Here is an 18,212-nt window from a genome sequence, read left to right on the forward strand (position 1 = left end):
TCCAAGAAAATGACCAGTACTGTGGAAAACAACATCCTGGGAAGCAAAGGGACATCATGAATTTCACCAAAGGCAAATACAGAGTCCTCAGTCTAGGATGGAATAATTCCATGCCACAGTACAAGCTGGTTACCAATTGCCTGAAAAGGCAGAAAAGGACAGATCCTTTATAATGGAGTTATAATGGAGGACAAGCTGAACATAAACCAGCAGTATGTCCTTACAGTAAAAAAAAAAAAAAGGTCATCTGTGTAGTAAACATCTTCATAATCCCTTGTCAGGAGTACAGTGTCTGAGTTTGATTTCCCCAGTACAAGAAATACATTCAGATGCTGGGCAGAGTCCAATGCAGAGCCACTAAGCTAGTCAAGGGGCTGGAGTACTTTGCATATGAGGAGATGGGTTTGTTCAGACTGAAGAAGAAAAAAACAAGTGGGGATCTAATTTTTCATTCTCGTGTACCTAATAGGAGTTATAGAGAAGATCATAGAATTATAGAATAGTTTGGGTTAGAAGGGACCTTTAAAGATCATTTAGTCCAACCTCCTTTGTCATGGGCAGTGACATCTTTAGATCAGACTGGCCAAAGCCCCATCCAGCCTGGACTTGAACACTTCCAGGGGTGGGGCATCCAACAGTGCCTCACCACCCCCATAGTGAAGAATTTCTTCTTGATGTCTAATCTCAATCTACCCTCTTTCAGTTTAAAACTATTACCCCTTGTCCTGTTACTACGTCTCTGTTTTTCTTATTAGCCTCTTTTAAATATCCAAAGGCTGCAGTGAAGTCTCCCCAGAGCTTTCTCTTGTCCAGGCTGAACAATCCGAGCTTTCTCATCCTTTCTTCAAAGGAGAGGTGCTCCAGCCCTTTTATAATTTTTGTGGCCCTCCCCTGGACCCACTCTAATAGGTCCGTGTCTGTCTTATGGTGTGGGCCCCAGAGCTGAACACAGGGCTCCAGATGGGGTCTCACGAGAACAGAGTAGAGTGGGAGAATCCCCTCCCTCGGTCTGCTGGCCACACTTCTTTTGATGAAGCCCAGGATACAGTTGTCTTTCCGGGCTGCAAACATTCACTGATGTCTAATTTTTCATCCACCAGTAACCCCAAGTCCTTCTCTGCAGGGTTTCTCATGATCTATTCATTCCTCTTTACTGATGTTTGGGATTGGCTTTATCCAGCACCTTGTACTTGGCCTTGTTGAACTTCATGAAGTTCATGTGGGCCCACTTCTTAAGTCTGTCAAGGTCCCTCTGGATGGCATCCCTTCCTTCTATCGTGTCAGCTGCACCACTCAGCTTGCTGTCATCCACATGCTTGCTGTGGGTGTTCCTGTTCTGTCTGTCTGTCATTAATAAAGATATTAAACAGTAGTGGTCCCAGTATAGGGACAACACTTGTCACTGATCTCTGCCTGGTCACTGAATCATTGAATGCAACTCTCTGGATGGACCTAGATTGACCCAGACATTTCTTGAAGGTATATAGCAAAAGACGAGTCAATCATTGTAATTGTGTGAGGAGAACTTCCAGCTAGAAATAAGGAAAAACAATTACGGTGAGGGTGGTTAAACATGAGCAGGTTGCCTGCAGAGGTTGTGGAATCTCCATGCTTGGAGGTATTCAAAGACCTTCTGCAAACATGTCTAAGCTTGAATTAGGGTCTTATTTTCAATTTATCTCTGCTTTTAGTGGAGGATTGGACCAGGTGACCTCCAGAGGTCCCATAAGCCCAAACTATTCTACCAAGTTCACTATTCTAAAAGAGTAAACATTCAAAATTTTTCTTCTTGAGATTAATATCTCACATGTTTCATGATGCCTGAGGCAATGTATTTTCCTAAATGTGGCCATTGTTTTAAAACCACTGATTAATTCTATTACTTAAAGCTTTATAATGCCAAACTTCACTTCTTTCTTTCAGCTTTGTCCAAATGGATATTATTTTGCAATTGATCCTAATGGGTATGTGCTACTTCATCCAAATCTCCAACCAAAGGTATGAAAAGCCTTCTAATTTAGTTCTTTGTAGTACGGGGACATTGTCAGAAATAACAGAAATATATAAGATCTGTCTAAAGTCCCAGAGAACAACTGTAAAGAATTCTCCATTGTGGGATGTCAGGAAAATCCACAGAATGTGTATGGCTTCATCTAAATCCATCTTAGTCAACAGACTAATATTGGCTTCTGTTGAATTTGGTTATAAATAAAATAAGAAAGGTAGATGTATATTTTACACAGACATTTATAGATGTGAAATAAGTGTTATGATGCTTTCTCATTTCAGAATTTGAAACTTTCATACTTGGAAAATCACAGAAAACAGGGGACAGTACATACTTTTTTTACTTTTTTTTTTTTTGGTGATGATGGTGGTGGTTTTTTTGCTTACTTTCTGTTTACCAGAGCTGAAACAAACTTCAGATGCAGAGTTGGGGTGGATCTAGCAAATCACTCTTTCCCAGAATGCTAGATTTTACTTCAACTTGAGAAAGGTCTTTCAGACACAGAATATTTATCTAAATCTAATTAGGACACATTTTTTCTCAAAGTTCAGTAAAGTTTAAGACCAAGATTTTAGTCTGGTTTCTTATCAATCAATTAAATCCTGACCCTACATTAAATGTATCTCCTTATGGAAATTGCCTGGATTTGGTAAGACATTTCAAGGTGAATGGCTGATTTTTTTATTATTTTCTTTAAGAAATCAAAACTTCAGACTCTGTTTTAGTGAAGGGTTTCTCCATGTCAACAAGTCTTCTGTTTAATGGAATATTTCAAAATGATTTAATTCTATTAGAAACATACTTCTGGCAATTTTTGTTCAAGTTGTTCACAGTGCACAAATGCACCATTCTATAAGAGGCAAAGTTAAAACTGAATTAATAAAAATAAATAAATAAACTCCAGGCTGATAGATAACGTACAGATAACAATTCAGAAATTATTGTGAATCACTGTAAGTATTGCAGATCAAAGAGTACATCCATGTAGTTCAGCTGTCAATATTAACGTTTCTTATTTAGATGATTTGAGCAATATATGGGCACGATAAATGTAAGAACTCAATACACAAGCAAATGAGGCTAGTATGGCTTTTAAACTTCAGTGGCACCCTACTCACATTTATAATTTATTTCTTAGCACTTAGTACACTTAAGAGAAACTTCTTAAGTAATTAAAGCCTGTACTTGCTGCCTTTAGGCATGGAAATACTGTGTTTGGTAAATTGGATGCATATCCATCACTTTATTCCTCCTAGCCATGTTCCCGTGGCAGAGTAGCAGCAAGTCTCTGACCTCATGGCTGTGCAACTGTCCTCTCTTGTTTATTCACCAGAAAGTCCTGCAATAGCTACAAGAGGGATTTTTCAGTACTCCAACATATTTAACTGTCAAAGGCAGGGAAATAAATGATGAATTCATCTACATATTTTAGTGATTCATTTAATTCTCAAGATGAGGAAATTTGCATTGTGAATATGTGAATGAATTTCCTGAAGCAATAAAAATATTTGAAATCTTTTGCCAAGTGTGTAGCAAAAGAAATGTATGTTTTTTGAGAAGAGAAGGAATAACTTGATTTTAACTATTGATGGAATATCCCTGTTAATTTATTTTGAAAGTACACTTTTAAAAAGAAAAACAAGAAGAAAAAGAAGGATTTTGTAATTTTTTATAGGTTTTCATAATTTGCAAGCATTTCAATTTCTATATATATACATTTGGTTTTCATAATGTGTTAAAAACTGAAAGTTTTGATTTGATGATTGTGCTTGGGGAAATATTCTGACACAAATAATTGCATCATTATTTAGAATCTTTTCTTCAGTAGAGATAATTAGAACTTCAGATGATGGCAGGTGGTTTACCTTTTCCTTATATGCAAATGATACTAGCATTTTGTTAACAGAAGGAATATAAAATGAAGCAATGTAGCATTCTCATTTAGGCACCATTTTGTGAGAAACTGGTAGATACGGATTCTGTTCATCTCATGTGCGATTGTAAACTCACAACACTAAAGAACCTTTGTTAGAGAATGAAAAACTCATCTCATCCCAACAAAATCTAGGCAGATTGAGACAGATTATTAGGAAACTAATTGTCATAATTTCTCTGCATAGATATTTTTACTTAAAGGATATAGAAGTCTGGAGCTGCTTACAAATACTGCTCAAATGTTTGATTTACTGTATGTTAAAAAAGGATGATTTATATGTGATGTGTTTTATGTCATACAATAATATCTAAATGTAATATTAAGCCTGTGCGTTATTATTGTTATTAACAGTTACACAGACTAGACTTTTTCACTCCCAGTTTGTTTGGGGTAGTGCATGCTATACAGACTGAAACAAGAACTACGTTTTAAAACTAAGGTACACTCCAAAGATGGATGTATTTAGAACTCGTGGACTTCCTTTAACATGTCATATTAATTTTAGTTGAACATCCTGGTAGCCATTAACGTATTAACTAACAACATCTTAACCCTCTTTGACAGCAGTTTTTCTGTAGATGTAAACTAAAACATAACTACGTCTTTACCTTTGAAGAGGTGAGGGTGTATTAAACTTCCAGTAGTGCCTTCTTCTCAATGTCTTTCCTTCTGAAAATCTGTTACCTGAAATCAAAACTGGTTCAACACAATTAATATTTTGAAAAAGTCTTGCAGTATCATATCACAAAAAAAAAAGAAAAAAAAAAACTTAGAAACTCTGAAATTGTGAAGTTGTTTGTACAAATGACAAAATTCTTAAAAAGGCAGACTCAAAAGCAGGTTAAAAACTTTCCCATTGTGTTTATTTTTGTGCATGTAAACTACGTCAAAGCATAACATTGGAAACATTTTTAAACATTCATTTTAATATGGTTTTAAACTATTTTTTTTCAATTTTCTGTAATTAGTTATATTACATTTTTAATCAAATACTTATTTTTACATTTTTTCTTCCCATGTGTGTGTGTTTTCACATTCTTCTGGGAAAAACAAGTACCTGTCCCACCAAATAAGTATAGTCACTAGATTGAGTAGTTAGTTTGCATTAAGCATGTGTTAACAAGATCAGTCTTAGTTAGATAGGATTTGAAAATAGTAATTCAGTTTTTGATGTCCATTCTAAGTATTAGCATCCTGTTCTTCACTTTTATTATGGTTCTGATCAAAATACAGCTAATGGTAATTATAAAACTCCACGTGCTTTCAGTAGGGTTCGGTATTGACCTTACGGTTTACATTTTGAAAGAAATGTAGAGGAAGATAGATTTAAGAGCAGATAGAACAGTAAACAAAAGGTGAAACTCTTTGTATTCCACATTTTAATTCTGGCAGAGTACATTGGGAGGGAGAGCTCTCTGTTAACTTAATTCACATCGTTTAACATATGTCTAGATTTTGTTTCCCTAGACAAAACCTGTGTGTAACTCTGATAGAGAGCTTGGAACTCCTGGGCTGAATGACGCCTAGTCCCTGGGTCCAGTACGTGTGCACTGGAAAATAGAGATGTGTAGGGAAGATTTCACTTCTATAAGTGGGCTGTTTACTAATAGTGTAAAAATATAAATTACTGCTTTTCTGTTACTTCAGCATATTGGTGTGGGCATACCAAAAGTTAATTTGAGAAAAAGGAGACCCAATGTACAGGTAACTTTGGATGGAGGTGATTAGTGCATTAGAGTGCATAGACCTGGAAATATGTTAGAAAGTTTCTGTCCTGCTTACTAGGAAAAATCTAACTAAAGAAGTGTTTACTTTGACAAACAGCTTCCAAAGCATGAAGTCTGCATCCTTTCTTGTTTAAATAATAAAAAACATGTTATTGGCTGTAGTGAAGGGCGTTCCATTAAATTATGGTGCTTTACTAATAGGTGCTAATTAGAGCTGTGTTGTAAAAATTATTCTTCAGATTTTGAAATAAATTTGAAGACTGGGAAAAAAAAAGAGACTACTTGTGCTGGCTTTGCTTGCGTAAACCATAAGTCAAGAGAAGAGCATTCTTATGACTTCATTGCCAAGTTTCACTGTACAGTATATGCTGTATAACATAACAGAATTTGAATAAGATGGTCAGGGTTTTTTTGTTTGTTTGTTTTTCCAGAGAAGTCAGAGTAGGGCATGTGTTTTATCTATTATTTACATAAGGTTTATCAGAATAGCAAATCCAAATCATTTAGTTACATTTATGTAACTCCAGAGCAGAAAACACCTAATGAAAACTTAAAAAAAAAAAAAAAAAAAAGGAATTAAAGGAATAGATTAACTACATAACAAGAAAAATAGCAAAATTAGATGCAGTAGTATATCCTGATAATGTCTTAAACATGTGGGAATATATCATGCAAAACTAGTTGGTTCCATAGCAACACCAGTAAAGTCATGGTTTAAAATCCTGATCTATTTCAAGTCAGTGATTTCACCAAGTCTCAAGTGGCTGTTCTTACACATCTGGAAGACCATCCTTGGGCTAGATTTTTTGATATGTGCTGGAGAAATCAGCACTGGCACATACCAAATATCAATTTTCAGAGTGCAGCTGGCTCCTCAGCGAATTGAGGTGTAATTTAGCTGTGGCTGGGTTCTCCTGGCTGTGCCATCTTCCCAAGAAAAGCATTGGGCTCCCACCCATGCTGGAAGCTGTTCTCTGGACTTCCGTTGGGGCCCAGGATTTTTCTGCCTCCTTACCATCATTAGTTTTAAAGCCTAACAGCCCACATCTTCATCAGTACCCCAGGTATGAACAGGAACTAGGCTCCTGCAATTCACACCAAGGAAAGGCTTCCACATAATTTGTGAGAATACTGACCTCCAAATACACACAATGACATTTTAATTACTTTTCTTATGTTGCTGCACCAGTTCTTTCTTTCTTTGTTTCCTTCTTGATTTGTCATTGAAGTAATAGATCTTAGCCTTTATTTTTCATGCTGAAAATGGATTGCATTTCCCTTCATTTGCATGCTTCATTGCTAGTGATTTACTTCTGTTTTGTTTTATTAAGTTGTGCTGGTGAATGTAGTGGTGTTGTGCTTATTCTAGTCATGTTGCGTGCATGACTGAATAAAGAGAAGAGCAAACTGAACATTAAGTTTGTTTCTTCGTGGCTTGAAATAAACCCTACAAAATGGCAACCTAGGAAGAGAAAATTATGGAGCCCAAATACTGGTAAATACACACTCTTGGGGAAAAAAGACACGGTGGGGAACAAACAGTCTTCCCTTTAAAGTAGTGGGCTAAGAATTTTCTAATCTCAAAGAGATTTTTTTGTGCCTCAAGCACATCACATAATGTATTTCTATATATGCTTTGTTTCCTCATACATAAAATGCCATTAATACCTGATAAAGAATGTGTGGTGATATAATGTCATAAAAAGAACAAGGAAAGCTTGTGAATGAGTACTTTAATTTTGCCAGACTGTTAAAGTTATCTATTTGTCTTTGGGACTCCTTAACTATGGCTAGCCCGGGTTATCATTTGAAATGATTATTATTGATTTGATGTGATGGCTTTTTTTTCTTTTTTTTTTTACCTTTTCTTTTCTTTTCTGTTCCTTTGTGTGTTGGAATGGAATGTGAACTTCATAAATGCAACTTCTGCCGTGGTAATGCCTTCATGCATGCTGTTTGGGTTTGACCATGCTATTCATTATCCATTGCATGTAAGAAAATGTACTTTTTATTTATTTTTACATTTTAGCCTTTTGCTATTTATTTTAAGAGTGTGGATTTGTTGGGGAAGAAAAGAAAATGCATTAGAAAAGGCTGTACTGAATGTACTGAATGTATTGAATTAGTATAGAGCATATTTTAGTGTTATATTTAAGTTACAAGTTTTATTATCCTTTATAAATAGTAAAATTAAAATTTATTTGAAATTATCAGTAGGCATTAAAAAAAAATCCAGAATCTTTGTCTGAAATCTTTCCAGTGCATGAATAAATTTCTTCACTTTTCCTTTAGCAGACAGCAAGTCTTACTTGGTAAGAAAATGAATTCCATATACCTAGAAACAGGTACATTTGTACCTTAAGAATATGAAGGAATAGTAATGTATCTTCTAACACTATTCTATATTACAGTCTTGAAAATAAGGACTAGTGTCCAGATTATTATATGAAGTCATCTTTTATATGCTTTTACATTATATGAAGGCATTTTTATCCGCTATTCAGGACAACTTTCTTCCAATATGAACTGGGAATACACACCTAAATTGTGATGAAACATGCTTGCATTCTTTCATAGAAGTCACATGTACATTCATCACGTACCTTTGCCATACTATGTTGCCTAATTCCAACTATTGTCTACTAGCATAAAAGGAATATAATCATCATTTTAAAGAAGGGACTTTAGTGTGTCTTACAACTACGTTAGTATAGCTGGATTACTGAAATAATCTAAAAATGACATTACCAGAAATTGCACTAGTCTTGAAATAATAGTATCAGCTAATGACACATTTTGTATTGCTAATCATATGAGAAACAGTACTCAGTTACTGATAAAACTAGGTCTTGAGATCCTTTAATATGTGAACCATCCTATTACAAAAGATATATGTATATCATTCAAAATAAATTAATAAAACTGGATTTATTTCCTATTCTAAAGTATCAGATTGAAATGGTTAAATAATAGATTCCCATAGTTCTTTTTCCTAAGGTCCTTCATCAGGTGGATGTATTAAATAACTTCTGAGCAATGAGGATCAAGGATTTTTATACCACATTTAAGGACAGTTGATATTATTTGGCAGCAATATCAAGTCAATGGGAATTAGCCAAAATTCCTTAAAAAAAAAAAATAAATGTCAGATTCCGGACAGTTCACTTGGAAGACAGCTCTGTCCAAGTAAATGCAAACTGAGAAGGGAGTAGAGTCTGCTGGGTGGCTGGAGCTAGTTCAGCGGAGCTGGGCCCAGCAGCGGCACAGTACTGGGTCCTCCTGCTCTCCTCGGGGATGTGGGTTGCGGCAGATGCAAACCATCTGTAGTGGATGGTAGACATCATGACATCCACAGGTCTTGAAGGTGCCAGGTCACAGCATTTCTGTGATGTAGGCTTCTATCTCTTAAACGGAGATAGCAGTACTGATTTCAATGGAAATGCATTCAAAACTGCCAGGTGCTTAGGGAAGTCCTTTATTGCCCACAATAATAATGATTTTATTTTGTTATAAGAAATAAATCTTTTATTGCAATCGCTGCCCCTGTGAGTCTTGAACCACAGTCCATTCCCATCTCAAAACAATAAGTCTGTACTCTTGTTTTTGGCAAAACTGCAAAGTAGTACAATTGTTTCATCTTACTGGCCAGCTGGAAAGCTTTCCTGACTTTCCCTATCCATTACTGGAGTCAGGATGCCTAATAGGAGATTCATAGCTGATGCTTCCTCTGACATTTCTTCTCTCACCTTACAGTCTGTGGCATATCAGCAGCAGGGGAAGCAACCTCCCAACGTGAATCCCCTGCTTGACAGATTGTGAACAGCCACTAGTCATTAGGGTTAACCTGATTTTCACTTGCCCAATTAGCCTCTCTATCCAATGAAATAAAATAAATGACAAAGAGCTGCCAGGAATTATTTATGTTATAAGAGATTAAAATAAATGGGTAAGTGTGCCATTACTTACATGGGTAAGTAAGTAGCTTACTTCAAAATGAAGGGATTAGAATGATTTCTAGCAATTTATCTGTAACATTACAGTACTCTGTCTTTATTTTTTGATCACTTAATATCTTCTGCTCCAGAATCCAAAATCTCAGGAGCCAGTTACGCTGGATTTCCTAGATGCTGAATTGGAAAATGATATTAAAGTTGAGGTGAGATTGACTGCTTTCATAGTACCCGGTGCTTGTATTTTACTGTGTAATAACTGAAAAGCAATACATGTTCTAGATTTTGAATGGGAACCTATTTCACTCAAAAATTTCAATTAAAAAAATTCAAGATGTTGACTTTATAGAGCAATGAAATTATAATGAAAGATTTTTACAAATTAAGCTCAGTTTATTCTTAAGCAAAGACAATGAATTATATTTCTCTCATTTTGAAAGTTACCATAATTGCTATTTAAATAATATTTCTCCAGTCTTCTTTATTAAGTGCTAATTCATGGGAAGGGAAAATTTGTAAAATTTTTAGAAGTAGAACAGTAGAACACTTCTCAGAGGATATTAATCTATTATCTGAAATATTTTAAAGCTTTTTTTTTTTTCCCTCTCTGCATTGATTTTGATCAGTACAAACTTACTGCTGTGAGTAAGGAAATGAGAAATAAAAAATAGGAAATGAGAAATAAAGTTACTTAAATTGTTGACAACAAAATGAATTCCTGTGTATATTTTTGAGTTACTAATTTAGGAGTGCATTTATAAATCATTTTTAAATAGTTTGTTAGTTTTGTGACATAAAATGGAATTTTATTTTAACTTTTAAAGTTTTCAAACAGTTTTTTTTCACTTCATTTGAAATTGTTCTTTCATAATGATAATAATCAGCATTTCTTGGTATCTGTTAAATTCCACCTTCAGTTTCTTAGAACTGCTGCTTCAGAGAGGAATTTATCTCTGACTGATATAAATCTTTGTTTCGAATCACTGTAACTAGCTGAATCACAGATGTGCTGGGAAGCACTAGAAGTTCTAGACAAAACACATTCTCATCCATGGGATTGTCTTGATGTGCAAAGTATACCAGAAATGTTAATACATAAGTCTGTTAATCCAGTATGTATTTGGATAAACCAACTTCTAATTAGAAAAATCGGAAAATAGAAACATTTAAAAAAAATTCAAGATCCATGACTTTCAAATGCCTTACTATTTTCTGTGTTTCTACAAAATGCCTTAAATTACTGGAAACTTTAATCATGTTACATGCAATACCAAGTTCTTATTTTTATTTATTTTTTCTTGCCAATAGATTCGAAAGAAAATGATAGATGGAGAAAGTGGAGAAAAAACATTTGAAACACTGGTCAAGTCCCAAGATGAGGTAAGATAGACAATTAGATTTACAGGAGCAACCAAAAAGCATAAAAATACTGTGAAATGGTGAAAAGATGTTTATTTTTTAATGTTAGTTTATATCATTTTTTGGCCCTACATTTGCTAGTTTTACTGGCTTAGAGTAAAAGAAATTATATATTTATGAAAAGGATTTTTTTTTTAATTGGTTTCTTTGGTGTATCTTTAATCAGGCAGTTGTTGATGAGGTCTTGCACTCTGTTCACCAGGAAGTAGACCCAGCCTACTTCTGTGTATGGATCCTAAAACAAAGTACTTAATTTGCTTGTGGAGGTGTGCAAAGATAGGATTAAAAGTTTATATTTTGAATGGGAATAAAGAAGCAAAAAAAAAAAAAAAAAGTTTACGTGCCATAAATGAAGACAACTTGGGATAAGCAGTGTCATCTTTCAGTTGTATTATTTACTTGTGCTTGTTCAGTTCTTTTTCATTTTCATGTCAAAAATCCTCACTCCTGACAGATCACTAGTGGTTTCTCTAACAAAACAGATATATATCCTAGCAAAAGGAAATCCTGAAATTTGATATGGATCCTTACATGCATGCGTTTCTTCTTGGGGACTTGAAATAAGAAGAAATCCTGATCGGTGTGCCACAGGAGCAGATATGGCAAGAGCGTGCTGCACACTTACAGTTCACAAACAGCTTTTTGAAATTGTTGCAATCAATGTAAAACAGCTTGAAGATAGCTAATGTAATGGATTATCAGAAGAAAATGCAGAGAATATAACATCAGGCAGGCAGTACAGGCTTCAGGGAGACCTTATTGCAGCCTTTCAATACTTAAAGGAGTCTTATAAAAAAGGATGGAGAGGGACTCTTTACTTGCATAGATGATGATAGGACAAGAGGGTAATGGTCTTAAACTAAAAGAGGATAGATTTAGATTAGACATTAGAAGGAAATTCTTCACTGTAAGGGTGGTGAGACACTGTCACAGGTTGCCCAGAGAAGCGGTAGATGCTTCATCCTTGTATTCAAGGTGTTCAAGGTCAGGCTGGATGGGGTCTTGGCCAACCTGACCTAGTAGGAGGTATCCCTGCCCATGTCAGGCGGTGGTGGAACTTGATGATCTTTAGGGTCCTTTCAATTTTATTGAACCCCATTAGGGTCCAAACCATTTTATGATTCTATGATAAGCACACCATAGTAATACTAAGGATTATTGTTTGGATATGTGCAGATAATTATTCATGTATAGTATTAGCTGTTCTCTCCTGTCAATCTCCTGTAACTTTGATACCTCCAGTGGTTTTGCTGTTTGTACTTAAATGTCAGAAGGCTCCAGTGACATTTTTATTTTTTTTCTCACAAGGCATATGCTACAGAATCCAATCAAGTTAATTACATTTTTAGGCTTGCGTTGTTTTGTTTAAGGAGAGTCTTTCCAAGCCTGTGGGTGAAAAAGGCTCTGTGTAGGTGGCTAGAAAATTGAGGATTAGAGGATCCAAAAAAATAAATAAATAAATTTAACACCATTGTGGTTGTACAAGAAGTTGCATTCATGGCAAAGTTTTTGAAGAGATCTCAGGCTGTGCTTCCTTTTCTCAGGCTGCGTGGTGTCCTTGTGAAAAGGCCATAACAGCTGGCCCTACAGTTGTTTGCCAGAAGAGTGAGGGAGGGAAATTGTTCATGCTGGCAAATGCTGGAGTCAGCTACAGCACTGGGGGGAATATGACGTCCTTGGGTGCATGAGAATGTGTCAGTCATACACAGCCCAGACCACAAACTGAAAGATTTTATTCAAATAGAATAAAATATCTCAAGCCTTTTGTTCCTAGATGCTTCAAGTCCCCAGTGAAATTAATTTCCCTCACCTTACCTTGCTTCGTGGCCTGAGATTTCTTCCTCTGCTCAGACCCATCAGAGAGAAGGCAGCAGCCAGAGATGGCTGGCAATGGTGACTGCTTCAGGCTATTACATCCTCCCAGCTTCAGGCTGCTAGAGCCAGAATAAAGCTGCTTCAGACCACTGGCCAAGCATGAGCCATGCATCACTTAGGATTTGATAGCTTCATATATTTTCTTATAAAAAGGGCTGATGTGGTCAGTTGCTCAGAACTGACAGTTGCAGTCTCGAGGCTTGAAATTGATGTCCTTTTTGTTTTGCTTTTGGGTTTTTGCATTGCTTTCTTTTTGTATTGCAGCTGGCCCCAGCAGTGTCCTGGGAGATGACCTCATACTACAGCATAGAGACTGTACTCAGAGCAAGCGTGGGTGGGGTGTGCTGGAGTCTCCCAAGGCCTCAGGGGCTTTCCAACTAACAGAGAAGATGCCAGAGGAACAAAAGCATTGCCACATTTGGGCAGCTGGGGTGGGCAGTAGTGCAAACTGAAGGGTCACAAGAACTGCAATAACATGTAGGTTCTTCGGCAGTGACCAGCTGGGGTGAGACTGCTTCAGATGGCTCAGGAATAAAGTAGGCAAAGGTAAATGGGAGCAGACATACGAGGACATGTGATGTGCTGCGTTATCTTTGAAGGGAGGTTTCAGCCAGTTTGCCTTCAGGTATGCTCGCAGCGCTGGTGATGAGAGGATTTAATATGAGCCCAGTTCTCTTCCTGCCTTCCTACTTTTCTCTTGCATTTGCACATGGTGTGCAAACCATGGTGCTGTGCATGATTTTGAGGTGTTGTCACTGCTAGGTTCAAGTGTCTAATTATTCTTGAGCTGAAGTAACAGTATAGGCACGTTATTGAATATAGATAAGCTTGGAAAGGAGTGTGTTCAGCCATCCTTTTACCTTAAATATAAAATATATTAGGATATTAGCCACTGATATATGCATTTATTTTTTTTTTCCCAAATGACTATTAAATGATTTAAATTATCATGCTGTACTGACAAGAAGGAACCAAGTAATAAGGAGGTTTTGAATCATAAATGTCAAAAAAAGATGTCTCTTTCTCATTACCATGGCCATTTTCACACTTTTGTTTTATCACAGTAAAAGAATGAACCTGTGATACCTTTCATCACTGTATGTGATGTTGCAGTGTGTATACTTACAAATCTCAAATCTGCAAAATAATAGTATGTTGCAGCTGGAATAAACTTTTAATTTTCAGTGTAGAAAATGGAGTGAAACTCTGTCAGCCAGTGCTGACGTATGTGCATTAATGATTATACGGAACTGTGGGGTTGTGCCTATCATGTCATTCTTTTTTTCTTTTTCATACCAAAAGAAAGTGAATGGTAAAGCTTATCCTAATGTATTAAAATACTTTAAATAAATTTTGGGTAAAGAATAGAAGATTGGAAGAATTTACTCCCATTCGAAATTTTTCACAAATGCAAGACCTTCTTAATGTGATTAGAAACACATGTAATTTTAGCATGCGGTACAGTCAGAACTATATGGCTGCACCTATGACTGCAATGTAATACCTGTATTACAATCACTGGTACTGTAATACTGAAAGGACAGGCACAGGTGTTTTTGTTGTTGTTACAGAGTTACTTACAAATTCTTCTTTTTTAATTGATTTTTGTTGTTGTCATTTTAATGCAAAATAGTCCATAAAGGAGATAACATTTTTATCAAATTCCAAGCACATACAAAAAGTTTGTATAGGCCTGGCTAATGAAAGTAAAAGGGAAAATGGTAGATAGTATCTGTCTGGTTTTATTTAAATTTGCATTTCTTTACTGTTCAATAAAAAGATTTAGATGATTCTTTTGCATAATATAACTTTGGAAATTGTTTAAGAATAGTAGTTGCAGCTCAAGTTGTACTTAGTGAAGTAATAACTAGAGTCCCAACAGACTTGGTTATATACTTCATTTCTCAAGAAAAGAGAACACTACTTGAAGCTTCGGAATTAGTAATTTGTTTCTTGACTAATATTTCTTTGTAGAGATACATTGATAAAGGAAACAGAACATACACATGGACTGCTGTGAATGGCACTGATTACAGGTAACTTATTTCTGTTCTCTGAATTCTGCATAGTTAAATGTCCTTTTAATTTATTTTGGTTAGTATTTTTAGTGTTATATTTTCTATACTAGTTAAGTCAGGATCAGGTCGTTTTGTGTCTGGGCCTACCGGATTTGCTGGGTTCCTTTAAACCTTTACAGCTCAGAATTGTTACTTTGTCTAAGGAAGAGAACCTCAGTCTTCTATCCAACTGTTGAGATTTACCACTAGTGCATTTCATTATGCAGGAAAAAAATGGATTTTGTGATTGGTGTAAAGAATCTTATTTTTCTTCTACTTTCTGTATCACTGTGTACTTTGATTTTTAATTGTACACTTTCTCTTAGATTCCTCCTCTTTTCTTTTCATTGTCTCCATGTTCTTGTTTTTAATATGCACATTAAAAAGAAAGATGCCATATTTTTTTTATCTCAATAAACAATGTAACACATTATTCTGTGCAAATCTCTTTCAGTCACTTTTATAGCTTATATCACAACATTGCTAACCTACGCGTCAGATCTTAAGGGCAGGAACCACGCTACCGATTATCTCTGAAATCTTCAATCTATTTGTGACTAATTATCTAAAAATCATATACCAATGACAGCAGGAACAAATGAAGTATGGTATAAATCTTGCCCCCGTTGCATACAACATTGGTGTGTATATCATTCCAAAATCATTTAAGCACACAGCTCTGTAACTTTGGAAGGAATGTAGCAAACTGACATTAGAAAAGAAGTTAAGGTTTACCAAATTTCAAAAAAGTTGAAGTGTTCAAGTTCAAAACTAGATGGTTCAAATACCGAGTCAACTGTTTACCAAAATAATATTTGTATTGTGGTGAATTACAATAGCCTTCAGCTATTGTATTGGTTCTATTTTCTGCTATTTTCTGTACAGGTGTACAGCCAATGAGAATGCAAACATTAATTTGTAAGCAAAACCAAACAAATCAGTTTTAACAAGTGAATGTAGGTGTAGAACTTTATCTTTTATTCATCATCCTACTTTTATATTCTATTTCCTTTGTCATTATACTCATTATCCTCAGTGGGAAAAGATTTTTTTTTAATCATAATATGCCATCTAGCAATCAGTAAAGAAAGATATTTGGTTTGTATGAGTTCTTAATTCATACAGAGCTCCCTGGCATGAGATGCAGCAATAAATCCATGGAGTCACATTGCAGCAAGCCTGTTAAACATAAAATTATAGATTTTAATTAGCAATTTCTGTTGGCAGTAGCTGCTAATGACAGGTAAAGTGCTAGTGATTTCCCTAGAGGAGAATACGTAGAAGGCTATCAGTAAATATTCAGCAATCTCACATTCTGTTTAAATGGCACATGTATCATTAAAGGTCATCTCACTTATGGCACAATTGTGCAACTTTTTTTTTTTTTTTTTTAAGGTTAATTTCTGCAGCTATCCATTAGATACCTCTGCAGTTTTGCAGACATGAAAACTGACAACAAATATTAAGGATGTGATGATACCTCTTCAGTGATGATTTGCACCTCCTGTCCTTTACATACCTTTTTAAAACTGAACTCTCCTACATGTATATTGAATTAGTGGCAATAAAAGCCTTATATTTTTTTGCAGAAAATATATATTTAACATAACAGAAATAACATGCATTGCAAATCTTAAGATATTATTGCACAGCAATGATCAAAGGTTATTAATGGTGACTGCATGATTCAGGAAAATATTTTGCATCTTGAACATAAAGTGAATTCAAGTACTGCAAGATAAATTCCTTAATAATTTTTTTTTAATGAGTTAATCATGCATCAAATCGGTACAGTACTATATGGTGTTTTTTACTGTCAGTCACCACACTGACATGTGCTACATTGTAATGTTAAATGTGTTAGAGGAAGATACAACAAACCATGCTTTTTATTATTTGAAATTATTTGGAAATTCCTCAATCATTAATAAAGTGCATTTATGCCTAAATGTTTGAATAAAAATGAAAAGAAACACAGGGAACTTCAAGACCCATATGAATCTACTCGTACCTATTACATAGTGTGTGGCTGGTATGTCGCTACATAACTATCTCATCTTATGATAATCCAATTTCCAAACTTGTTAAATGGTTTCAAAACACTTAAAAGATGAAATTAGAAAACTGCTGCAAATGGCATAATTGTTTTACTTGTCTTATTTCTCTTGCAGTTTGGCATTGGTGTTACCATCATACAGCTTTTATTATATTAAAGCCAAAATAGATGAACCATTAATTCAAGCCAGATGTAAGTACTATGAAGGTTCCCTGGTTTTGTCAAGTATTGCCAAGTCTCAGATTCACTTTAAAAAATGTTTAAAATTCATACATTTTGTTGAATTCACTAATGTTACCATATGTACCCAAAATCTGCAGCAATGATTCTAATCCAACACCCAAGGTACAAGAAATATTCTATAAAGATAGAATATGTGCAGGTACCCCAGTTTCACTGACAATCCCTTCCACCTTGCTATGTACCTGTAGAATCATTGCTTTGCGTATCCTCTGTTGCTGTAATTTTAAGGGTCTGGTTACTATTCTTTTTCATTCTATTATGTAAATATTATGATATGGACTATAGTAGTAAGCTTACTTTGTTATTTTTGCTGTAGGTGCAGTATTATATTTAGCAAATTACCTTTAATGCCTGTAGAAATAGATAAATGTGACAGCACTGTTTCATTTGGATTGCGGCTAGGTTTTTATTTTGCACTCTACAAATAGTTTTAGTGGATGTTTGTAATGCATTTTTGGCTTAGACTATTTTCAAGCCATTTACAGATTTTGTAGTGGTAATTGGGAATGATATTTGTGAGTATTGAAAGCTTTCTGTTTACTACATCTATATAACATCTAACTAGAAGATCTAGATAGTAGACAGAATAGAACTCATCACTTCCTTTTAACTTTCTTTATCCAAATATGAACAAATATGCAGTTAAATACAAGGTTAGAAAAGCACTGTTAATGTCTCTGGCAGGCATAGATTAGAGAAAACTAATGAAATTGCTGTCCTCTACCTTCACCTCCTGGGTATGAAGATTATAGCAAGTTTTTAATAATTCATGATTTATTTTTATAACTTTGTCAAATCTTAAGTAGTTTAAAGTTAAAGTTTTAGTAAGTTAATATGTTTCTTTTTATGCATTGGATCATCTGTTTTTGCACTTACATGAATATAACCTGCAAAACAGACCCTTGAAATAGCCACAGTATATAGAAGGTACTTGAGAAATA

At 35.1% G+C, this 18,212-nt stretch overlaps 1 protein-coding gene across 14 annotated transcripts in view; it reads left to right on the forward strand.

Moving 5' to 3' along the window:
- Positions 1-18,212, forward strand: part of CACNA2D1 (calcium voltage-gated channel auxiliary subunit alpha2delta 1) — a 407,082-nt gene that overhangs the window by 357,642 nt on the left and 31,228 nt on the right. For 3 of the 14 annotated variants that reach the window (XM_080597552.1, XM_080597560.1, XM_080597561.1), the window contains 5 exons: positions 1,924-1,998; positions 9,756-9,827; positions 10,930-11,001; positions 14,890-14,951; positions 17,144-17,235. In XM_080597552.1, the coding sequence (XP_080453678.1) occupies positions 1,924-1,998; positions 9,756-9,827; positions 10,930-11,001; positions 14,890-14,951; positions 17,144-17,235 (373 nt within the window). Of the gene's footprint in view, positions 1-1,923; positions 1,999-2,289; positions 5,946-9,755; positions 9,828-10,929; positions 11,002-13,179; positions 14,703-14,889; positions 14,952-17,143; positions 17,236-18,212 lie in introns of those variants that run through there. The other 11 variants (XM_080597555.1, XM_080597556.1, XM_080597558.1 and 8 more) reach the window with 11 other exon arrangements.

The sequence above is a fragment of the Anser brachyrhynchus genome, assembly GCF_964034855.1.
Source record: "Anser brachyrhynchus genome assembly, chromosome: 1".
In the NCBI taxonomy this organism is placed as follows: Eukaryota; Metazoa; Chordata; class Aves; order Anseriformes; family Anatidae; genus Anser; species Anser brachyrhynchus.